At 40.9% G+C, this 25,792-nt stretch overlaps 2 protein-coding genes across 4 annotated transcripts in view; one reads left to right on the top strand and one right to left on the bottom strand.

Annotated features, from left to right (window-relative positions):
* Positions 1–2,742, bottom strand: part of WNT7A (Wnt family member 7A) — an 83,686-nt gene extending 80,944 nt beyond the window's left edge. Inside the window, exon 1 of the mRNA XM_074283669.1 lies at positions 1,457–2,742. Coding sequence (XP_074139770.1) covers positions 1,457–1,527 — 71 coding nt within the window. The 5' untranslated portion in view covers positions 1,528–2,742. The remainder of the gene's footprint in view (positions 1–1,456) is intronic.
* FBXW12 (F-box and WD repeat domain containing 12) overlaps positions 1–25,792 on the top strand; it is a 71,998-nt gene that overhangs the window by 5,796 nt on the left and 40,410 nt on the right. The window contains exon 2 of one of the 3 annotated variants that reach the window (XM_074283667.1): positions 22,940–23,054. The exons of the other annotated variants lie outside the window; for them this stretch is intronic. The gene's annotated coding sequence lies outside the window, so the exon portion shown is untranslated. The remainder of the gene's footprint in view (positions 1–22,939; positions 23,055–25,792) is intronic. 3 annotated transcript variants of the gene reach the window in all.

Genomic DNA, 25,792 nt, shown 5'->3' with positions numbered 1-25,792 from the left:
AAGTGGGACTTTACTCCAGGAAAACTGAAAGTTCTCCTTCCCTTCTCAATGATCCCACCCCACTTCCAATAGCGTGCCCCTTAGGCCAGGTAAAACCCAAGGCTCCAGGACCCAGGAGGTTTGGGTAGACTCTTGAGAGCAACTTTTCCCTATCGCAGAAAGAAAGGATGTGAGTCAATGAGGGTAAGATGGGAGATTTTATTTTATTTTTTTTTTTTTACCCCTAAGAACCAGCGGGCCAGCTCTCAAAGTGTCCCTGCCTCCAGACTGCTGAGAATGATAGGCCGGCATGTGTGAGAGAGGAGGGAGGGAAAAATAAATCAATGAGGTTATTTTTTAAAAGAATCGGAAAAACAAACGGCAGAGGCCTAGCCTGCCCGCCCCAGCCCCGGTCCCAGCCCCCACCCCAGCTGCGCTGAGCCGCACTGCCCCAGGTCTGTGCTGGGAGGGAAAAAGGAGGGAGGCAGTGAGTAGTAGGGGGAGTGTGCTCCGCTCGCACCAAGTGAGCCAAAGCAAAGTCCGGGGTCCCGAACGGACTAAGAGGTTAGTTTGGAAGGTCGCTGGTGCGTGTGGTGGATACGAGGAAGAAGAGGGAAGACTTCCACACTCCATAAAGGAGGCAGCCCGTAGGAAGAAGACTGAGGGTTAATGGGACCTTTCCGCCCACTCCCGCACTGCACCCACCCAAATTCTGGGGTCTGTCTCCCTCAGGTGAAGAAAGCTCCCTAGGAATGGGGATACTGGCTAGACTGTGAAGGAAAAGGCTCGAGCTGAAGCTGCAAGGAGGCGAAGGTTCCCAACTATGTAGAATTGGGGTGGGCACCTGATTAGAGAGACAGACAGACACCGAGACAGAAGTAGAGGCAGAAAGACAACAGAGGGGCAGAGACAGTGTGTGCGCGCGCGTATGATGTATGCGTGACTACCTGTGTGGGTGAGCTTGTACCGTGTGTATCTATATAGTGGGTGGCTGGCTGGCTAGAGTGCGCGTGCTCTGGCTACCTTGTGTGAGTGAGTCTGTGATTCTGGGCGTCTGTGTCTCGGGCGTCTGGGGACTGTGGGTCTCGCTTTGTGTCTGCGTGGCTGTCTGCGTGTCTGTGGTGTGCCTGTGTCTGTAATGTGGGTCTAGGTGGATCTGGTGACGTGAGCGCGCGCTGATCTCCATCCCTCCGCCTCTCCTGTCGGGCTCTCCGCTCTCCTCGCCACCGCTTTAGGCTCCAGCGCCCAGAGTCCTGGACAGGGAAGTTTGCCGCCCCGGGGTCTACCTATCGCAACCTCTCTCTCCTAGTCTGCATCGCAAACTTTCCGAGGGAGGCAGGAGCCGGCGCGGGCTAGACTAGAAGGGACAAAGAGCTCCCGAGAGAGTCTGAGCACGGGATCCCCACGCTCGCGGGCCCCGTCCTGGACCGTGCGCCCCCGCCCTCCCAGCCCTGCCGGGTCCTCCAGAGTGCCTTACCCAATTTTGATGTAGACGATGCCCAGGCTCAGGAAGATGGGGCAGATCCAGCGCCTTGCTTTCCGGTTCATATTCCCCGCTGGCCAGCGGCGCTCAGCTCCACATGCACTAAGTGGGGAGGGGGCTGGGGTTTGGGGCTCAGTCTCGGGCCAGGGTCGCCCCCCACGGGGCTGAGCCCCCCCTGCTGAGGCGGGGGACGGGGCCCCGGGGGCAAGGGGCAGGAATTGGAGCAAGAGCCCTGAGCAGGCGGAGCTGTCTTTGTAAATCCCGAGAGGCAGTGGAGACAATCACCATATCCCGCCCTGGGGTCTCCGAGGTGCGGGGGGGCTGGGGTCAGGGGGTCGTCCCGGGGCGTCTGTCCGTCTGGCTCTAGACCGGTCTTCTCTCCCGCGCTCGCAGGCTAAGGGTCCGTGTGTGTGTGCGTGCGCGTCTGTCTGATCTCTCGGGTTCTCGGTGTCTGTCTCCCTGTCTCTCTCCTTCTCCCAGTCGCTCCCCCCCACCCGCCCTCCTTTTCTTTTATTCCGGCTTTCTCGCTTCGTCTGTCGCCCGTCGCCCCGCGAGCGGCAGGTCTGCGCACAGCCGGAGCCCCTCAGGTTCAATGCTACTGCTACTATCTGCCTCTTCTCCAAATACTCGGGGCGTGTTCTCCGGGAAGGTGGGGGTGGGGTGGGGGTAGGGTGCTGCTTTAAAAAAAAAAAAAAAAGAAGGGGGCGGGAGAGGGGGAGAGACGGTGGGGGCCGGGAGAGGAGGAGGGCTGGATGTGTAAGTGTGTATGTGTACGCGCGTGTGTGTGTCTGTGTGGAAGAAGGAGGAGGAGGAGGGGGCGTGAGAACTCGCTCGCTATCACCTGCCGAGGCCGCACGGTCCGCCTCCCGAGCTCGTAGCCTTCTAGGCTCCCCTCCCCAGCCGAGGGCAGCCCAGGGGTCTCGGCCCCGCGTGGGGGAGGGAAGAGGGAAAGCTGGGGCTGGGGGGGACAAAGAGGAGGGGGAGACAGTCTTCCCGCGCGCGCGCGCAAGCTCGCGCACTACTCTAGCCTGCAGGCGCAAGCCGAACGCCCGGGCTCAATCAGCGCTGCGCCCAGGCGCTACCTCTTCCCGGAGAACGGCCGCACCTCCCGCCTCGCTCCCCCGGCTTTCCCACTCTCCCTCTCGGTCGAGAAGCAGCCAGGCACCAAAGGCTTCTCGGACGCCAGATCTTTCTGCCCTAACCCCAAGCTACTCTTGTTCGGGAGTGCCCAGGTCCGCCGAAGAGCCCACCGGCCCCGGCTGTCAGTGCGGGGCTGGAGGGGCCTCACCTGGCCGGGGGCGGGCTTCGAACGCCGAGCCGGGGCCAGGCAGTCACGCAGACGCGCCCGGATGGCTCCCCAGGCTCCCTGACTCTGTCTCCCCGCCGTCCCCTCCCTCCCAGCCGGAGAGCCCAGTGGCCCCGAGCAAGGTGTGAGAGCGCGCCAGCCCAGCCGCGGGCCCGGATCGGGAGGCGGCGGCGGCTCTGGTCTCGGACGGCCCTCGGCACACGTCGGGCCGAAGCCGTGGTCCCTGGCTCGGAGAGCGCCGCACAGGTCGCCTGGCGCTGGTTCCTGGGGGACGGTGCCCAGCATCCCGGCCGCGCCCGGCCTTTTATCCGCCCCCGCCCAGAGGCTCGTGGCCCCGCGGGGGGCCGGGGAGGGAACTGCCGTGATAACGGGGGTGGGGCCCGGAATCGGGACTCCGGTGTTATTCCTAAAAAAGGAAATCATATTTTTTTTAAACTAAAAAATAAATCAGTAACCATTCTCCTCCCCCACACTCACACTCCAACACTGCTCCGCATTTCTCCCTGAGCCCCAGGTCTAGACTACAAGCATGGATGGGGACCCTGGCTCCACACATTGCCAGGATGGGGAGGCAACGCTCTGCAAAACAGTGGGGGCTTCCCCATTCCTCGCGGAGGGCTCCTGCTGAGGAGAGACATGGCCACTCCTGCCCGACCACTCCTGGAGCCAGGCTGAACTCGGGCCCCTGGACAGTGGAGGGGGAGGGGGCAGGCTGCGAGGCCGGGTTTGGGACGGGGAACTTGGCGGGCTGGGACCAGACAAAGTCAATCCACCTGGATGGAGCCGCACTAGCTAGCATTCGCTGCGCCACCTGGCGGGAGAGAGGGAACGGTGCATCTATCGTAAGGGAAAGTCCTGCAGTTAAGGGGACAGACAGGTGGAGGCCAGGTGTGGTCCTGGGCCTGCTAAAGTTGCAGGTGCAGGGAAACAGCCCCGACAGAAAGGAAAGTTCGACAGGAGAAATTCTCTCTTTCTGGATGAAGTTTGTGAAGATGCAACTTGAAATACATGCAAAACATCAGGACCCTCAGTTTCTTCATCTGTAAAATAGGGAGGAGTACTTTCACTATTGATCGTACAGAGCCCTTGTAAGGGGACATTATGTAAAACTTAAGCCTTAAAAAATGAGAGCTCTGATAGTGATCATAGAATGTGACCCCTGAAAAGCAGCAACATAATACAGTGGAAAATAGGGTAGATAAAGGGTCAAAAGACTTGGGTTCAAATGCTGCCTCTTCTACTTACTGCCAACAGAATGACCTCAGAAGGTCCCATCCTTCTCTGATCCTATGACGTTGGAGATCATGTCTTCCAGCCCCTTCATATGAAAAATAAGGAAACTGAGACTTTAAAAAGCTAAAATGATTTGTCTAAAATTACATAGCTATTTAGTGGCAGATGCTGGACTAAATAAACTCTTTCCTGAACCTTCAAACTGATAGGATTTTAACTCCCCTCAAAAAATGTATATTGTATTTATTTTGTATATGCTAGTAAAGGTACCTGTTGTCTTCTTGGATAGAATAAAATCACAGTGCAAATGACTGCTCGTTTTAATATTGTAACCTCAATACCTAGAATAGCACCTGGCATACAGTAAGGGCTCAATTAATTTTTATTGATTGATTACCTTATCAGAAAATATGAGGAAAGGAAAATGACAAAGAAGTCTAGTTTCCCACAAGCTCTGCTTAAAGGTCTTTTTTCCTGTTAAGTAGCTAAAAATCTATAAGTCTCTACGTACACAGCTACTCCTTGAGCACGTTAACCATGTTTATAATGTGTTTCACCCCAAAATCCAATCTGATAGCTAGGTCAGGGGAAAGAACCAAAATAATTAAATCTAGCAGTTCCATTTTGTATTGAAATCTTATTGCAAAAAAAAAAGACCTAGAGAAAATTTTGAAGATACAAATCAGTGAACCTTTCTGGGCAAATTTTATCTTAGAAACAATAGAGAATACTCTGAAGGGTTTTGAGTTAGGCTTTAGAAAAACTTCTGACATTTTGTGCAGACTGCCCTGTAGTAAATTGATTCAGAGAAACCAGTTAGAAGTTGTGTTTTGTTTTTAATTTTAATTTTTTTAATGATGAGAGTCTGCAGATGGTAGCGATGAATGGAAGGGAAAGGCTAGCTCAGGGGAAAGCTATGAAGATGAATAATATTTGATGAAGATCTAGAAGGTAAGAGAGAAAAGGTAGGTGAGAGATAAAGGAATTAAAGATATCTCCACAGTGGTCCCTGGAATATGTTCAATCTTATCCAACAAAGCATTTATTAAAGGGATGTCAATGTTCAAGGTACATTACTGGGTGCCAGATGTACAAAGACAAAATCAAAAAAGAGCCCTGATTTCAAGAAGTTTACAGTCTACTGGAGGAAAAATATAGGTAATTCCTGATTATTTGAGAAAGGACAGCAAGACAAAGGGGAGCAGTGTCAGAAAAGTCTTTCTAAAGAAAGTAGCTTGAGAGGTGAAGCTTCAAAGAGTCTAGGAAAAGGGAGTCAGGTGTAGCAGATAGAAGACCAACCTTAAAACCAGAAAGAGATTTGAGTTCATATCCTGCCTCTGACTGATCATGGGTTACAAATTAATTGCCTCTGAATTCCTGGTGATCTCTACCCTGAAGAAATCACAAGTCCAGCAAAAAAAAAAATCAGAATCTGAAATGGAAATTTGAGGTTCTAAGAGGTAGAGAATAAAAAAATCAGAAGAGAATGAATTCTGGGCATATACAAAAATTTTTTAAAAGGAGGAATTAGGATAGACTGCTGAATTTGAGGAACAGCAAACCCATCAGTTTTGATGATCTAAAATACAGGCAAATTCTATGTGAAAGAACATCTGAGAATGAGTCGGGAGACTTGAGTTTGGGTCTCAGCTCACTGATTTCAGTCTGACTCCTTTAATTCCCTCCATGTGCTTTATGATCCAGAAACTTGGGTCTCCATGCTGTCCATTACTTTTTTTTTTTTTTTTTTGACTAGGTAAAAGAGGCCATTCCCTGCCTCGGTTATTACCTAACCTTAATCACTGAATGGACATTGCCTCAATCAAACTAAAACCTACTGAAGCTCTTATCTAAAAAGACTAAGTTCTCCCACTGTATCCAGGGCCATCTTCCGTCATCCTGATCTATATCCTGAGCCACTGGACCTAGATGGCTCTAGAGGAGAAAGTGAAACAGGTGACCTTGAATAGCCCTCCCTCACTTCAATCTAATTCACTTGCAAGTCATGGCATCACATTCCTGATTTCATGGCCTTTTAGAGAACAAAGGACAAAAAAAATAATACCTACAATGCTCTATCTCCCAATTCCATATCTTTTCACAGGGTATCCTCCTGGGTAGAAAGGAAAATAGTATGGAAGAAGTCTGGAAAGGAAAGTAGGATCCCGAATATAGAACACTTTAAATGCTAAGCTGAGAATTTTATCCTGGGGGAAATAGGGAACTGAGGAAACTTTTGGAACAGGGAAATGATCTGGTCAAAATTGTATTCTTTGCAGCATTTAATATTATTGGTCATCTTCTCCTACATACTCTTTGCCCTCTAGGTTTTTGTGACCCTATCTGTCCAACTATTTATTCTGTCTCCTTTGTTGATTCTTCATCTATGGCACACCCACCAATTGTGGTGCGCCCAACCCTCTATCAAGAGATCTCTTAGCTTCTCATCTCTTAGATCTCTTAGCTTTCTCATCAGCTCCCATGGGTTCAATAATCATCTTTGTCCATGATTCCCAGATTCATATATGAAGATATTTCCAATAGAACCCAGTGTCAAGGCTTGATGAATCTGTTTAACAATGAGTGAATGTGGAGGGGAGGAGTGAGGGATAGTATTGGTTGTAGCTAATAATAATTTCAGTCATTCTTCAGTAATAGCTGACTCTTCATGACCTCATTTAGGGTTTTCTTGGCAAAGATACAGGAATAATTTATCATTTTGTTCTCTAGTTCATTTTTACAGTTGAGGAAACTGAGTTAAACAGGGCTAAGTAATTTGACTAAGATCACACTCCAAGATCATCTGCACTCCATCCATCTTCTACCCTAGTAATAAGAACAGTTCTTACATTTATATGTTATCTATTTTATGCCAAATTAAGTGCTTTACAAACATTATCTCATTTGATAGGTCATTATTGCCATTTTACCAATGAAAAAGCTGAGATGAAGTGATTTGCTAAAGATCACACAGTAAAGTGACTGGGGCTGAATTTGAACTCATCTTCCTGATTCCAGACTTACCACCATAGCCACTGTGCCATGTAGCTGCCCATAGAAGATACATAAAAATTCATTATTCAGGAGGCACTAAGTCAGAAATGAGTTTGCAAACAAAAGAATGGATTGGATCTCTCCCTTGAAGGCTCTGTCCTACACACCCCAGAAAGTATTGATGGTCACAGTGGTTGGTAGCAGTGGTTATGGACAAAAGAATGGAAGTTCACCTGAAGATGGCAGCAGCTTCAGAGATAGAACAGAGAGATGTGCCAGCTGTAGCAATAATCTTTGGATCCAAACTGAGGGATACACCTAAGAAGAACTTCTTAAGTACTACATAAAGAAAGAAAATGGCCCACCCAGGAATTTAGAGGTACTGTCAGTCTTGTGTACCTGACTACATTTGTATTTTAAATTTAGGCCACTCTCCTCGGGACCTTGTATGCATTCAAAAAGAGAATGAGACCCCTGCTTTTTGGGTACTGCAATGGAAGGGTTGTTTTTATAATTATTGTTCTTGCTATATGTTCCTAATAAATACCCTTTTATAAAACTAATTAATGTCAGCTGGATGAATAATATTGAGGATCATATTAAATAGGGGCTTGTGGAATAGTACTAAAAACCCTGATCCTTAGAACCTTGAGGAAGAAAAGAGTAAGTTATCCTTTGCAGTCCCAATCTTCTAGTGTGAGTGGAAATTGGAAAAGTGAACTGGGACGAGATTCTACCCTTTTATTTAGGAAATTTACATTGGTGGCTATATGGAATATGAATTGAAGAGAAGAAACTGGGAATAGAAGTCAATTTAGGAAATTAATGCAACAGTTTCAGCAATAGGCAATGAAGTGGTGAGAAGGGAACAGATATATAAGATGTGAAGAGAGAATAAATAAGAGTTGGAAACTAATTGTCTACAGGGGGAGGAAGAGGGAAGGAAGAGGGGAAAGTATTGTTGAGGTTTTTAAAATATATTTCCATATGAGTCATGTTGGGAACCAAAACTCAGGGAGAAAGGGGAAAACCAGGAGAAGAACAAAGCAAAACAAAAGGGGAGAAAAGGTGAAAATAAGATGTTTCAATCTGCATTCAGACTCCATAGTTCTTTTTTCTGGATGCAGATGGTATTTTCCATACAAAATTTATTGGAATTGCCTTGGATCACTGAATTGTTGAGAAGAGCTTAGTCTATCATCACACAATATTGTTGTTACTGTATAGAATGTTCTCTTGGTTCTGTTCACACCACTCAGTATCAGTTTATGTAAGTTTTTTCTGGCTTTCTGAAATCAGCCTGTTCATCATTTCTTATAGAACAATAGTATTCATTACATTCATATGTCTTAGCTTATTCAGCCATTCCTGAATTGATGGGTGTCCACTCAATTTCCATTTCTTTGCCACCACAAAAAAGAGCGGTTATAAACATTTTTGCACATATGAGTCCTTTTCCTTGGAAGAGGGAAAAGTTGAATCAGATATTTAGGTACCAAAACTAGATCACTGAAAGGATGGTGTTAACCTCAGTAGAAATAAGAAAGTCAGAAGAGAAGGGGGTTGGGGGATAGAAGGGTAAGATTTTGAGAATATGAGATTTGAAATATCTATGCGACACATAGGTGGAGATGTTTAATGGACAGTTGGTGATATGTGACTGGAGCTTTAGAGAGAGATTAAGGATGGGTATGTACAACTTGGAATCCTCTTCATAGAAACAATAATTGAATTCATAGAAACTGGTAAGATGATCAAGGGGTGGGATGTGAAGGAGAATGCAGGGAGAAAAGAGAACTTAACACAACACCCTTGATAAGGATCCAGAAAAGAGACCAAGATTGTGGTCATTAGTAAAATGAGAATCAAAAGAAAACAGGGTCAGGTTAGTTTGAGGGATTGAGAAAAGGCCATTTGATTTACCATTTAAGAAATAATTAGTGGGGGTAGCTAGATGGTGCAGTGGATAGAGCACCAACCCTGAAGTTAAGAGGATCTGAGTTCAAATCTGGTATCAGACACTTAAAACTTTCTAGCTTTGTGATCCTGGGCAAGTCACTTAACCCCAATTGCCGGGGGGGGGGGGGGAGGGGGGGGGAGGGAAAGAAAAGAAAAGAAATAATTAGCAATCTTAGAGGAAGCAGTTTCAGGAGAGTGATTGGGTCATATTGAGGAACTGGGAGGTAAGGAATAGGGGAGACTAGGAAACCCATGATAGATATTCTCTATGTTCTAATTAAATAAAAAGTTCTCTGCTTGAGAGGGAGAGGGGTCATGTGGTTGGACTAAGTCAGAACAACTGTCTCAAATGAGATAAAGAGACAACTACAGGAAAATAAAAAGATTGCATATAGCTATGAGGGTCAAGTTAAGACTAGATTGCATAAGTTTGTGATGGATCCAATTGCTATGGTTATGGGATTTTCTCCAGTCACTCAGCAACACATGTGTTAGAAGAGAGATGGTGGATGGTAGAAATAACCCAGGATTGGGGTTTGTCAGCACATAAGATGTGGTAGGATGAGATGCCGAGGACTGAAAAATAAAGAACAGTGTATGATTGGAGCTGGTCAACTTCAGGGTCAAGATTAAGAAGGACAGAAAGCAAGACTAGAGTGGAGGTGATAGCTGGGAGAGTTAGGAGGGATGGAATGACTGGGTTGAGATGACAATAAAGAATAAAATCAGGAAGAATAAAACACAAGGAAAAATGGAAGGGGATGGAATCATGGTAAGGAGGAACTTCATAGCAAATAATGGAAGAGGAATTCATAGTTCATAAATAGATGATTGATGGCTAAAGTGCTGGTCATGAAAACTGAGTCATTTGAGTTGATATTAATATATATTGTTGTTTTACCTTCATTCTCAAAAAGAACCAATGATATCAAGAGAGTGGTATCTTGACTTGCAAGTGAACACAGTCAGCAAAACTGTGCAAAGTCATCAGTCTCACTCTCTCTTCCAAGGTCATCTGAATTCAGTGGCAAGATATAGGTCAATACAACAGGAAACAATCCCCATATGTGTGGCTTTGGCTTTTTTTAAGCTAAAGTCTTTTTCAGGTCTCAGTTTGTCTAAGGCAATACCCATTCTGTGATTACCTAGGGTAAATGCAGAGAGGATTAAAAGCCAGGTGCTGAATTTATTGGGAAAGAAATAAAAATGACCTAAGGGCTGGTATCCAATTGCAACCAGCACCTGGGAAAAGATGATAAAGACAGATGGAATAAATCTCAAAGGAAGAAAGGATGATGGGTGGTATCAGCTAAAGGAGATAGTGGACAAGAAAATGAGGATCAAGGGATGTGCCTCCTCCTCCTGGTCCTTTGGATCTAGAATAATGAGAGAGGAAGTATCCAGTATTGGAGAAAGAATCCAGAGATAACAATATATTCAGAAGAAAGGAGCTTTCTGAGATCGTAAGAAGCTGGAAGAATGTAAGAAGAAAGCATCTAAGATAACCAAAAGGATCTTATTTTACTTATTGAGTTTGCACTCTGGGACTAATGAGTCTTCCCTCTCTTAATGAGTCCTGTTCCCCAGGAATCCATATTGTACCCCAGCTCATCCCATTACTTTTCCATTTGGACTCTCTCCTTTGAAGGAAAATAAACTTGAGTTTTTGGACAACAAACCCTAGAGACCTGTGGAGATCTTCAGCCTTATAATACTACTCTAAAAGTTTGGGTCCCATTCAAATACATTTAACATTTGGGATTGCCAACATAGGAACTACCTTTTCCATGGATCTATGTGTTTCAGTGGACTTGACTTCAGGAAAACCTGACGTTAGCTTCTGTCCCAAACAGTTGCTAGCTGCAGAACCCTGAACCAGTTAATCAAAAGTTCTTACCCTCAAGAAATAGAGTAGTTGATCAGTGGAATAGGTTAGGTTCACAGGACAAGATAGTGAATAAAAATAGCAATGTAGTGTTTGACAAACCCAAAGATCCCAACTTTTGGGATAATAATTCATTATTTGACAAAAATTGCTGGGAAAACTGGAAATTAGTATGGCAGAAACTAGGCATGGACCCACACTTAACACCACATGCTAAGATAAGATCAAAATGGGTCCATGATTTAGGCATAAAGAAAGAGATCATAAATAAATTAGAGGAAGATAGGATAGTTTACCTCTCAGATTTGTGGAAGAGGAAGGAATTTGTGACCAAAGGAGAACTAGAGATCATTATTGATTACAAAATAGAAAATTTTGATTACATCAAATTAAAAAGCTTTTGTACAAACAAAACTAATGCAAACAAGATTAGAAGGGAAGTAACAAATTGGGAAAACATTTTTATAGTTAAAGGTTCCGATAAAGGCCTCATCTCCAAAATATACAGAGAATTGACTCTAATTTATAAGAAATCAAGACATTCTCCAATTGATAAATGGTCAAAGGATATGAACAGACAATTCTCAGATGATGAAATTGAAACTATTTCTACTCATATGAAAGAGTGTTCCAAATCACTATTGATCAGAGAAATGCAAATTAAGACAACTCTGAGATACCACTACACACCTGTCAGATTGGCTAAGATGACAGGAAAAGATAATGATGAATGTTGGAGGGGATGTGGGAAAACTGGGACACTGATGCATTATTGGTGGAGTTGTGAAAGAATCCAACCATTCTGGAGAGCAATCTGAAATTATGCCCAAAAAGTTATCAAACTGTGCATACCCTTTGATCCAGCAGTGCTACTACTGGATTTATACCCAAGGAAATACTAAAGAAGGGAAAGGGACCTGTGTGTGCCAAAATGTTTGTGGCAGCTCTTTTTGTAGTGGCAAGAAACTGGAAAATGAATGGATGTCCATCAATTGGAAAATGGTTGGGTAAATTATGGTATATGAATGTTATGGAATATCATTGTTCTGTAAGAAATAACCAACAGGAGGAATACAGAGAGGCTTGGAGAGACATCAACTGAAGCTGAGTGAAGCGAGCAGAACTAGGAGATCATTATACACTTCAACAACAATACTGTATGAGGATGTATTCTAATGGAAGTGGATATCTTCAACATAGAGAAGAGCTAATCCAATTCCAATTGATCAATGATAAGCAGAATCAGCTACACCCAGAGAAGGAACACTGGGAAATGAGTGTAAACTGTCAGCATTTTTTGTTTTTCTCTCCAAGTTATTTTTACCTTCCGAATCCAATTCTTCCTTTGCAACGACAACAACAACAACAAAACTTAGTTCTGCATATATATTGTACCTAGGATACACTACAACATATTTAATATGTATGGGAATGCCTGCCATCTAGGGGAGGGGGTGGGGGGAAGGAAGGGAAAATTCCGAACAGAAGTACAAGGGATAATGTTGTAAAAAATTACCTATGCACATGTACTGTCAAAAAATGTTATAATTATAAAATTAGTTTTAAAAAAAAAGTTCTTAGCCTCAGTTCTCTCATCTGTAAAATGGAGCTAATAATAGCACTAAGCTCCTAGGGTAGGGGGGTGAGGCTCAAAAATGATACAAATGCTAGCTATTTTTATTGTTATCAGATCTACATAGTCTGAATGCAGCTCTATTCTTTGCTGATCCCCCCCCTCCTTGGAGCTTGCTGGGACTAGCATCTTTTCTCCAAAGGATTCTGAGGCTATCCAAGATCTTTCCCTTTTCTCCAGGAGGCAATGTTCAGGCCCCTCTCCCTTTCCATTTTAGAATGCTGGATCCTGGATTTTTTATTTTTCCTCCAGAAGCCTGGGCCCAAGGCTCTTGTCAGTCCTCCAGAAGCCCAAGTCAAGCAGCTCTCACCATATGCTTCCCTCGTTTCCTGAGGCTAGTAGCTGCCAGGCCAAGAGACTCTCTTTGGCTGTTATCCCTATGACTGTGGCTGGGAGTGGCAAATAGAGAGGTAAAATTTGCTTACTATGTGTCACACTAAGGGCTTTGTCAATCCACAATTTTTTATCTCCTCTGGAAATCAAATTCCACTCTAATCTTTGATCTCACTTGACTTTGGATCTCGCCAGAATTCTAGCTGAAACACTCAGCCTTTTCTTATAGACCCCAGACTACAGCTTGGATCTACAAGATCCTGACCCACTTTTAATGACAAAGAATTGGAAAATGACTAGATAGCCATCAATTGGAGGATGGAATGGCTGAGTAAGTTATAGTATATAAAAGTAATGGAATATTATTGTTCAATAAAAAATTATGAACAAGCTGATTTTAGAAAGGTCTGGAAAGATTTACATGAACTGATACTGTGTGAAACAAGTGAACCAGGAATACATTGTACACAGTAATAACAAGATTGTGCAATGATCAACTATGAGAGACTCAGTTCTCAGCAGTTCAGTGATCCAAGGCAATCCCAATAAACTTTGGATAGAAAATGCCATCTGCATCCAGAGAGAGAACTATGGAGACTGAATATAAAACAACACATGCTATGTTCACTTTTTTCTCTTCCGTTTTTTTTTCCTCTCATGGTTTTTCCCTTTTTGTTCTGATTTTTCTCTGCCAACATGATTCATAAAGAAATGTATATATAAAAAAAAATAATGCACATGTATAATCAGAAAAATAAAGAAAATAATAAAAATTAAATTAAACTTAAAAATTCTACCTAAATGGCTTACAAAACTCAACCAGTAGCTCCTATGGAGAGGGTATAATCAACATCCCATAATCTTTTAATCTTACTGAATTGGCTAGGCTTATCTCTGTTCACATTCTCTCAACTGACATGACTATTTCAGGGACTTGCAGCCTTATTACTCTCATTACTTCTAGTCAACATTCCCCTTCATGTTCTCTGTGTTCAGACAATCTCTTCCTCACAAAGGCCCGGGTCTTTCACCTCCACATCTTTGCATAGGCTGCCTCCAATGTGGGAAATACTCTTCATGCAGCCTCTCCTGGGATTGTAAAAATCGTCTCATTGAATTATCATTTGGTCACCTGTGCTCTGGCAGTTAGGGGGTACCATAGTGCACAGAGTGCCCAGCCTGTTTAGACTCATCTTCCTGAGTTCAAATCTGACCTCCATCACTTACTAGTGATGTGTGACCCTGAACAAGTCACTTAACTCTGCTTCAATTTCTCATTTGTAAAATGAGCTGGAGAAGGAAATGGCAAACCACTCCAGTATTATTACCAAGAAAACTCAACAACACTACCAACAATAAAATACCTTTGCTCAGAAAAAGGAAAAAAAAGGGGCAACAAGAGATTCCAAGTCTTGTCCTAAGTACACCTATATACTTCCTATCACTGGTGTGCAATTTTTATAAAAACTCCTGGGCATTGAAGCAGAAGAAAGAAATTACTTTCCTATACACTCAAGTCCAAAAGAGAGTTGACCTTACTTGTGTCCCAACAAAGAAGACCAGAAAAAGGGAAATAATCCATCTCCCTTCATCACTTATGGCCCACAGAGAAACTTTTCCTGGCCTCCTCGCTAATCTCAGTGCAACATTCATCACGGAAATCAAGGGACAATCCAAGAAGCTCTGGCCAAACATGACCTCTAGCAAAGGGCTATTTCTTATATATGCGTATATTGCCTTTCCTGATGGAATGAAAGCCTCTTGAGGGCAGGTACCATTTCACTTTTGTCTTTTCAGCCATTTTTTTTGTTTTTCAAATAATTTTCATGTAAAAATAATTTTTAACATTAATTTTTATATAAAATTTTGAGTTCCAAATTTTCTCCCTTTCTCTCCTCCCCTACCCTAAGATGATAAGCAATTTGATATAGGTAATATATGTGCAATCATATAAAGCATATTTCCATATGCAATAGACATTTTATAAATGTATAATAAATGACAATTGGCTGATTTCACAACTCTTATCTCATTTAAACCTTGTGATGAATACTATCCACCATTTTATTTTATTAATATTATATACATATGTATATGTTATTCATATATATATATATATATATAATATATAAAACATCTCATTGTATTTTAATTTTTATTTTATCCATGATGACACTGAAAGCCAGAGAGTCAAAAATGACAAAATCACACAGCCAAGTTGTGGGATCCTGGCTTCCCTGGTTTCCTTTATAATTTCATAGATTTCAGAGCTTGAATGCTCAACTAGGTTAGACCAGATGATCTAACCTCAATTTTTTTCTTGGTATAGGAAATTGAGATCTAGATAGAGGAAGATCATTTAGTTATTAATTAAAATGAAGATATGAATCTGAGTCATCTGCCCCCAAATTTAGTACACATAGGGGCTGTTGGACCTAAAATCAAGGATATCTGAGTTCAGAGCTATTCTAAATAATGTAATGTGTAGCCATGGCTCCTTCTTGTGTCCCAACACAGATAAAAGATAAAAGACTTCCTTCTACAAAAAGCCATCCTCCCTCAATAGTCAGTGCTATGCCTCTCCTCTTTGATGATCTCTAATTTATTCTGTATAAATATCTATGTATGTATTTGTATTTTATCTATGTTTATATACATATAGATATTGTTTGTACATAATTGTTTGAATGTTGTTTCCTTAATTAGATTGTGAGGTCTTTAAAAGCAGGGTTTATTTTTGCCTTTCTTCTTATTCCCCAGTACTTAGTATGGTGCATGGCAGATAAATGCTTGTTAATTGACTGTGTAAGCAAAACTAAAATTTGAATTACCCAAGTGGTCTAACACTAAGGATGTATATGTGCATACTTGAGTATGTATCACATACCATATATATGATATATAGTACAAATATTCTTGTATTTTCTGTATATTATATAGCATAATATGTATATTATACATAGTTGATTATTTGTATACAATATATACATGTGTATGTATATATAAATATATTCAGATTAGTTGAAGGAATTGGGAATCTTTGGCTTGTGGAAGAGAATATTTGAGTAGTCCATGATACATATTTTCATGGATGCAGAGGATTGCAAGATGGCAGAGAGATTAAATATGATTCTTATCATGAGGTATGTGATTGGACTTGTTCTGCTTGGCCCCAGAGAGCTGAATAAGGAGCCATGGCTACACATTACATTATTTAGAATAGCTCTGAACTCAGATATCCTTGATTTTAGGTCCAACAGCCCCTATGTGTACTAAATTTGGGGGCAGATGACTCAGATTCATATCTTCATTTTAATTAATAACTAAATGATCTTCCTCTATCTAGATCTCAATTTCCTATACCAAGAAAAAAATTGAGGTTAGATCATCTGGTCTAACCTAGTTGAGCATTCAAGCTCTGAAATCTATGAAATTATAAAACTCGAAGTATTACTTACTGTATTAATAAAATAGCCCTGATTTGGATTCTATACATAGGGTGAAGTTATTGAAATACCAACAGGACCTTGTTATAAGGAGGATTTACCCTTGAGGGGTATGTGTGTGTGTGTGTGTGTGTGTGTGTGTGTGTGTGTGTGTGTGTGTGTGTGTGATTTTTTTGGTCAGGTTTCCTAAAGATAGCCTGATCTTCGTTGTTTTGGGTGCAAGTATTGTGCATATCCCAGGCCTTGACCAGGGATGACTTTTTTTCAGGGGGAGGGGTGAGAGAAAGACTGTCCTTCTGTGCTCTACCCCCCTCCCTGGCTCCTCACAGGAGCTGGCTGACAGTTGGCTCTGTGGTCACCTCGAGAGGACAGTTATCGGGCTCTCCCACCCTTCAAGGTTTTTCCTCAGGATAATCAGGGTTGTGGTGATTCATCTTGTGGACCCGGCCCTTCCTCTCTCGACTAAAATATCTCCCTCCCTGCACGGTCCCTGGGTCAGGCCTGTGCCACATGTGATTTCCTCCCCGGCACATGCCCAGGCGAGCCAAGCCCTTCCTCCCCCTTCAGACCATTCCCACTCCCCAGCCACCCTTTCCCCCGAATAGTACCTTATTCTCAGAGGCTGTCTGCCAGGATTTGGGTAAGGGGACTTTTCTTACCTTCAGCCCATACCTCCACCTTCCCTGCCCATGCTATTACCATCAGCGCAATTAACTCCCCTCCCCACCCCATTGCCTTTCACACACCTTCATCAGGAAAGGTTTCCCCCGTTCATCCTGGCGTAGCTGGACTTTATTTTTCATGACAGCTGACACGTAGGGTCACCACTTTCCAAATAAGACCCTGGGACCTCATGGGATTTGTTGAGGGCAGAGGTGCCAGGGGAAACAAACTTAATCCATGGAATGCTTCAATGTTTATGGTGAAAGGAAAACACAGAAGTCTCCTGCCACTCCCAAAAAGTAGTATTCTGTTGCATGCACCATCTCATTTCAAGTCAGTCATCCACAGAGAGTCTCTGATTTTCATGGCAGCATGGTGCAGTGTTGAAGCAAGCACTGAAAAGATAGGAAGGGGTTCGTGTCCTACATCCTGGTACTTTGTGACTTTGAGCAAATCTATTTAATTATTTAATCTTTCTGAACTTTAGTTTCTTCACTGACAAATTGAGGATGATAACATTTTCATTACTTTGATCCATAAAGTTGTTGTAAGAATCACATGAAATGATATACAACAAAATATGGCTCCTGTCTCTCTAAGGGTCCTTACCTCTCCTGCAAGCATTCAGAGTAATGAGTCATTAGACAAAGGCAGGCTATATACTTAAATAAAACAGAGAGAGAGAAAGAGAGAGAGAGAGAGAGAGAGAGAAAGTAGGCTCTTAAACAGAAAACTTTCCTTTCTTTTTTGAATAGCATCAAAGAAAATCTTATCTGTTGAGTCCTACCTTCCCTTTCAACCTGTATAGTCTACATGATTCATCATATGAGTGGAGGGATGGGTCTACAGGTTCTTCAGGATAGGTTCAACAAGCATGGTTTTTTGGAGTTGCAATCCTTTCCCTTCTGGTAGCTTACAGATTCTGTGGCCTTTTCTCCAGGTTGGAATAATGCTGAATGTTTCAGACTCCTCTTCCACTTTCTCCCATAGAGGCTCTAAATCTCTTTCTATTGTTGAGATTCTGTCACCAGACCTTCAAAGTCCCATAAGATTCAGCTTTGGAACTTGGGACATTGGAGCCAACATGTCCTGAATGGGAATACAAAATCACATGGCCCACTCTATCTAGCTGGTTCCAATTGCCAGACCATCCCATCCAGCCAACCATATTAGAATCTTGTCATCCTCCTGCCATGTTCATACTGCCCTGCACCCTTTCCACTTCTTACTCTTATAAAGTGTGGGTTGCCCATGAAATATAAGTATTTCCTCAGATATCTAAATATATAAACAAGTAGTTCAGGGTTATATATCTTTAGAATTTTGCCTATGTATCTGAAAGAGATATTTTGATTCTTATCTGAAAGGAAGTAGAAGGAATCATAAAGCTGGCTATTCTATTCTGAGAGGGGATACCTAGAATTATATCTTTCAGCCCTTCCAAATATTGATGATCTAGAACTTTTTTTTTTCAGTTCAAAAGCCACAAAACCTCTACCTTCCCTGGTTACTATTCCTTACAGGACAAAAGTAAAACAAGATTAGACTTGAAGACTTGTCTTCCTTCCACCAAATGCTAGTTACACAAAAGATGTGTACTTTTTAAAGACAGAGACTATCATTTTTGTACTTATGCTTCCAGGATTTTGTGGTTGTTGTGGGCAGTGAGATGGCATAGTGGACCTGGGGTCAGGAAAACCTGAGCTCAAATATAGCCTCAGACCCTTACAAGCTATATGACCCTGGACAACTCTGCCTCAGTTTCCCCTATAAAATAAACTGGAGAAAGAAATGGAAAACTACTCTAGTATTTTTGCTAAGAAAACCCCAAATTGGGGTCATGAAAAGTCAGACATGACTGAAACAACTGAACAACAATAACAACAATATAATAATGATTATAAGAAGAATTTAACAAGTGTTTTCTAATTCCTTCCTTCCACATCTCTTATATATACATGGTTCTCTATAGAAACCACAAGTATTACCAGGCCTCTATTCAGGACTCCATTCAATCTGAGTTGTCCATACATATTTTTTTCTCTCTGTTTCTATTCAAGTGTGTTCATGTTGTCATGTCCATATTACAATCTCCACTGCTTCCTGAACAAAGGTCAATAGGACACTGAAAATCCAAGACAGCATTCACACTCTGTTTCTGAAACAGTAGAGAAGGGAGAATTTACTCTTTGGGTGACATATCTAAGAATGTAAGCTATAAGAGATTAAGTTGGTTTTAATATTATCTCTATGAAGTAAGCTAGGAAGATGTTATTATTCCCAGTTTATAGATCAGGCAACTGGGGTATAGCAAATTAAGACCTAGATCATAGATGTAAAACTGAAAGTAAACTTAAATGTCATTTAGTGCAATCTTTTTCCTTTATAGATAATAAAACTGAATTGCAAGGTCACATAGCCAGCGCCCAAATTTGAACTCAGTTCTAACACTCAAATCTTACATGCTTTACACTGAACTATATTAGTTGCAATAACTTTATAAGCACTAACCCATTCATAACTTCACAGCTAACCAATGAAGTAGACTCTATAGGTATTTATATGCCAATTTAACATATAAACAGACTTGGAAAAATGATGTGACTAGTGTGTGATCACATAAGGAGTGTCAGAAGCACAATCTGAATCCATACCCTCCTGACTAACTGCCATCACCTCTCAGTGTGGAAAAGGTTGTTGTTAATGCTGTTGCTATTTTCCATTTCAGTAAAGATAATGAACAAATGACAAAAAAAGACACAACTACTCAATTTCTATTTTGATTTTATAATCTTCATCAAAGGGTATATTATTTTTGACCTGGAACAAAATTGCAAAGGAGAAATTGAGTCCCAGGATGACTGAAGGAGAATAGCAAAGAATCAAGGGACTATATGTGAACAAATATTTTTAGATCCACACAGAGTATATGATAGGTTACAGAGAGAGTTTGAGATGGTGAACTCTGAGGCATTTAATTGTTAATTTCTGAGAAATCACCAAAAAAAGTAGCAGAAAAATGAAGAGACAAATACTGAGTCATTTTTTTCTGTGAAAGAAAGGATAGGTTCCTGAAGCTATATGTAGATGAACTTGATATGGATCTCTAACAAAATTCCAGAATGGATAATTTTTAATTGTTTGTAAGAACTTAAAAAAGAATAGGCTATTTCTTAGCCTTTTGTCTTTGAGGTAAATCCAAGCTTTTCTTTCTTCTATAATATTGTTGCACACTCTTGCGTGACCCTGACTGTGGTACCTTTGTAGTTAATTTCTCTTTTCTGGCTATTAACATTATTTTTATCTTGATCTGGAAGCTCTAGATTTTAGCAATAACATTATTACAAGGGAAGGCTTCTTACTGGAACAGGAGAGGTAAGGTAGTATGTAAATAGAAGAGATAGCTACAACACTCCCCCTCAAAATCAATAAAAACTTTTTTCAATTTATAGAATGAAACAAAAGAAGTACAAAAGGGCTACAAATAAACCAATTTTGTTACTATCTTGTTAAATTTTTTTTAATACATACATATATTTGAGTAGATATACACACTTCTTAACCAAAGTTCAAGGTTTCTTACGCAAGCTTCTTTCTTGTTCTTTTTATATATTGAAATGTTTGTTGATGAATGTTAAGTTCACAATAAAAAGAAAAAAAAATTAAGGAACTTAGAAAAGAATGAAGGGATAATTAGGAACCAGCATGAATTCATTAAGAACAAGTCATTTTGATCATTCTTATATACTTCAATGTATCCATGATCTTAATGAATTGAGTAATCCCTCCATCACATAGCACAACCTATTCATACCATCTCATCTGGGGAACCTCATTAGCATAGATTGTGGACTTCTATGGGAACTATTCAACAGACTGGCAACATTCCCAGGCTTTTGAATTATTGTGTGACTTGTCTTACTATTGTATGCCTTGAATTACTTATACATGAAGTCATAATAGCACCTTATTCCTTGGCTGCTATTAGTCAAGCATTGGCATTCACCTATACTGCCATACCCAATTTCTATTAGACCATCCTCCCGTGCTGTGACTGATAAAAGACTTTCTTCCCCATGCCTAGGGACATGGGTCCAAAGGGTTGCCTAGGCAATTTCCCAATTTGTGTAGCTCTCAAAAAATCTTCACTGTTGCATATCTCAAATTCAGGGAGTGCTTGGATTCCTAGGTTGATTCTGTGCGCATTTGTTCCTGTGCTTTGCCCAAAAAGCCGGGCAGTTTGAGCCATTAGCAAGTAAGTGTTCCCAGCTGCCATTGTCTTTGGTGCAGTTTCTAAGGACTGAAAGAGAGCCTATCAGCTCTATTAATAAAGTTGATTCAGTCTGCATACTACTGAGGCAGTCAGATCACTATACCATGTTCTCCCATAAATCCTCCATAGAAATTCTATCCAATACACTGGAGGAGATCCTCTAGGTCTTTTAACATTTTGTAAATCTTCTTTTCCTTTCACTACATGACTAGTCCAATCTTTTTTCTGTTTGTATGTTTCCTGAATGAATGTTTGCTATTTTTTTGCAAACAAAACATCAGGGATAACATATTACAATCTATTGATATTCATCATGTATCTTACTTACTATTGCCTTTTGGGCTACCTACAGGGGATAAATGGATGAAGGATTCTCATTGCCCAGACTATTTCCCATAGTTGAATGGGCAGTTGTCTTAGTTCTTTTGTACAGCTATCTCACCCTTCAGATGAAAAGATGATCTGAGCTGGGCCAAGAATTTTAAAAAAGACTGGGTTGGATTGCATTGGAGAAATAGAGCAATGCTTTCAGTAATTCCAAATCACTCTTTGGCATGAAATCCATCCTTTTATCACCAATTTTCTCCCAATGATGATATATGGCCATGAATCATGGAACACTACAGTAACTGCTGACGTTCTCATACCATGTCAAGACTTTTGAAGCACTTTATATACATTAGCTCATTTGACCCTCGCAAAAGCCCTGTAAATTCTACAGTTACTATTACCCCATTTTTATAGATCAGGAAACTGAGGTTTGGAAAGATTGAGTGGGTCACATAACTGTAAGGGTCATAAGTGGGACATAAACCCAGTTGTCTCCTGACAATTCTCTTCCAAATACTCTTCCCACTATATCACACTGCTTTTATCATTTTTCCCTAGGATCTCCCAAGAATTAAAGTTATACAAAAGAAGTCAAATTTATATATATTATTAGAAGGATAATTTGTGAGTTCTTAGAAAAGAATGAGGTGATTACTAGTAGGGAACATAGATTTACAAAGAACAAATCATCTTAAATGAGTCTCATTTCATCTTATGCTAAGGTCACTAGAATGGCAATCAAGACCATAACATAGGTAAAACATATCTGTACTCATACATTAAAGTGATGTGGAAATGACAAAATGTGGTTTAAAATTAAGTGATTATTATTCTGGTTAATATAAGAAAAAGGAGGTACCCTGAAGTAAATAACTGAGTCACTGAGAAGAGAAAACAGAAAACCAGAATTAGAATTTAGAATAAACATTGACAAATGATTCTTAAACCACTTTCTAGAGCACTAGACCTGAGTCACAGGCAGGTGCCTTTGGTAGTAATAACAATAATCTTTTCTATGTACACAGCGCCCTATAATTACAATGAGCTACAAATATATTGTCTTGAAACTTTAAAAAGTAGCCTTTGAGGTTAGTTGGGCAGTTATGTTATTATCATCTTATATATGAAAACACTAAAGTAATAGGATCATAGATTTAAAGATGGAGGGACTTTTGAAGTGAATTATTGCAACTCCCTCAAATAAAAAAAAAAGCAGATATTTATTAATATTTGTTTTTATGTCACCTCGATTTTTCCCGTATCCTTAGCTCTCTCTTTCTCAGAGATTTATTCCTTATAACAAGAAGAAAAGAAAAGAAAAATAAGTTGGGAGAGGAGGGGAATTCAGCAAAACCAATCAAAACAATGAAGGAATCTTACATCACATGCAATGGCATCTAGGTGGCGCCATATATTGCACAGAACTTGGGCTTTCAATCAGGACCACTTGTTTTTGTGAGTTCAAATCTGGGCTCAGATACTAAATAACAGTATGATCTGAAACAAGTCATTTAACTCTGCCTCAGTTTCTTCATCTGTAAAATTAACCAGAGAAGGAAAAGGCAAACCACTCCACAATCTTTATCAAGAAAACCCCAAGCGGGGTTCCAAAGAGTCAGCCTTGACTAAATAATAATCCATCCACAAGCCTGCACGTCTGTAAAGGAGTCAGAGAATAAGGAAGAGATAAGCAGGGAAGGGGAGAGGAAGGAGAAATAAGTAGAGGAAGGGAGAAAAAGAGAAAGCTTCTTTTTAAGAAGAAGCTTATTCTTTGTAAATTAACAATTTTTATTTTTGACTATTTTGTAACAATTCCCTTGTTTTAAAGATGAGGAATCTGAGCCCCAGAGACATTAGGTTCTTTGCCCATGATTATTCTTAGAGTAGCAGAAATTAGATTTGAAACTAAGTCCCCTAATTCGAAAGAGTTCTTTTGACCATATCATCCTAAATAGTCTAAAGTCCTGGGCTGGGGAAATGTGAATATAGTTCAGTCTCTGCTCCTCTCCTCCAGCATTCTCCAGCAAGATTAGAGGACTTACCCACTGTCACTCAGCTAGTAAAAAAACAAAAGTAAGCATTCAAACACAGATCTTCAGGTCTCATATTCAGGGCTATTTCTTGCTGCAGTGACAATACTGTATACATGTTGTGGTACTCTGGGAACACAGAAAATGATGCCAATGGAATTAGCCATAAGGTACTGTGTGATAACATTTCACTATCATCAAATGAACTCTGTCATTTCTCCTGGAAAAGGGGTGTGAATCAATTTCCCTGTGGCTTCACTCAATCATCCCAGTAATTTTCCATACCAAAATATTCTTCCCTGGCTACTACTCTTCCCTATGTGTTACCTTACCCTATTTGAAGCTCTTAAAGTCTTCACTTTTGTATTTGTAGCACCAAAGATTAGCACAATACTAGGTACCTGTAAACAATTTGTTTTCATTCATTAATTCACTTCTTAACCCTTTACTATTCAGAATTTGTAGTAGTTGAAGTGGAAGGGAGAGTTACAAGTCCATTCAAGGATGAGATTGTAAAGTATAAACCATTGTTTGAAGAGAGTTGAAAGGTACCTCCTCATTAAGTGTGAGTATGCTCATTGGGGATATAAAAATTAGATTTCAGAGACTAATGCTACCTTCTGACAATTGTCAATATTAGCTACTTCATGTGCCTGAACACAGAACTATCGAGTGTCTCTGGATCTTCTATTCTGCCCTTTCCCTTGGCATTTTCTTTCAAGTGGTGAGTGGTGAGGAGGTGAATTTTCCCTCCTTTCCCCTATCACAAATGGGGGTTAATGGTGACTTGTGGGAACATCAAAAGGCTAGTAGAATGTATTCGCATGCGGCTTGAGAAGGAAGTTCAAGGACACTGTATGTGAACCCTTACGCAAAGAAGAAGAGATTTTGGATTCCTTCAAGATCATCAATTTAAAGATAGAAGTGTTCTTGAGGCTATTAAGGCTTATCCCCTTCATTTTACAGATGAGGAAACTGAGGCATAGAAAAGTTAAATTACTTACCCAAGATCACGAACCTAGTAAGAATCAGAAGCAAGATTTGATCCTGATTTAGCAATTTGATCTTAAAATCTAATCTAATTAGAAAAGGAAGATTTTTCTAGCAAACAACAGCTTTGGGAATTCCATATACATGACCCCATGTTCAAGAGTTCCCAGACATAAGCATCTGGTATTGGTCCTTCTTTAGAGGAAGATAATTATCTGATTTATTTTATTCCTGGGAGACATTTCTGCACGGCATCCTACTTGGAGAGAAAGGCCAAATAGTTACTAAGACATCATAGATCTGATAGTAAGGGGAATGTTTCTTTAGCAACCTCCGAAGTAAGTTTACTTTTCTGTGGGAGTTTAAAACACAGAGGTGCCATTATGAACCTAGTAGGGACTCTGTGTATGACTGTGGAAGAGAGATATTACACCAAAATGTCAAAATGCTACCCTAATATCCTAGCTGGTAGCACTCTAGATAGAGTGCTAGCCTTGGAGTCAGGAAGACTTGAATTCAAATATTGCCTCTGAGATTTAATAACTGTAAACTGAGCAAGTCACTTTACCTCTCTGTGTGTCTCAATGTCAACATTTGATAAATAGAGATGGTAAGAGCAAATACTCCACAGGGACATTGTAAGAAGCAAATGATATAATATATGTAACTTTACAAATTTTACAATGCTATTATAAATGTTAGCTATTATCACTTTTATCTTTATTATTATGAATTATTAGGAGTAGCAACAAACTCAGTCCCCTTCTGGAGGGACTATTTAAGTGCTCTCTGTGCTTATATATCTATCTATTCATGGGATCCTCTGAATCTTTTATGTCTTTTGCATTTCTGTGGGAGTTATATCTAACATTCATGTTATACTTTTAAAGCATATATTATTGGGGCAGCTAGGTGGCACAATGATTAGCATACTGGCCTTGAAGTCAGGAGAACCTAAGTTCAAATCTGGTCTCAAACACTTCCTAGTTTTGTGACCTGGACAAGTCATTTAACTCCAATTGACTCAGCAAAAAAAGAAAGAAAGAAAAGTATATATTATTGTGGGGGTCCTTTTACCTACTTTTGAAGAAATCTGGGCATGATCTATGCTATGGGAATATAAGATTTTCCTGGAATGTCCTTTTAAGGACAATGAGTCAAAGAGAGAAACGAACCCTCTTGAAATCAGCCCCAAATGAGTCCAATTCATATGAGCCCAGAACTTCAGCAGAACCCTGATCCATAGGTTACAAAG

Source organism: Sminthopsis crassicaudata, chromosome 1 (assembly GCF_048593235.1).
Source record: "Sminthopsis crassicaudata isolate SCR6 chromosome 1, ASM4859323v1, whole genome shotgun sequence".
Classification (NCBI taxonomy): domain Eukaryota; kingdom Metazoa; phylum Chordata; class Mammalia; order Dasyuromorphia; family Dasyuridae; genus Sminthopsis; species Sminthopsis crassicaudata.
Note: the sequence above shows the minus strand (reverse complement) of the source record. Positions and strands in the feature narration are given on the sequence as shown.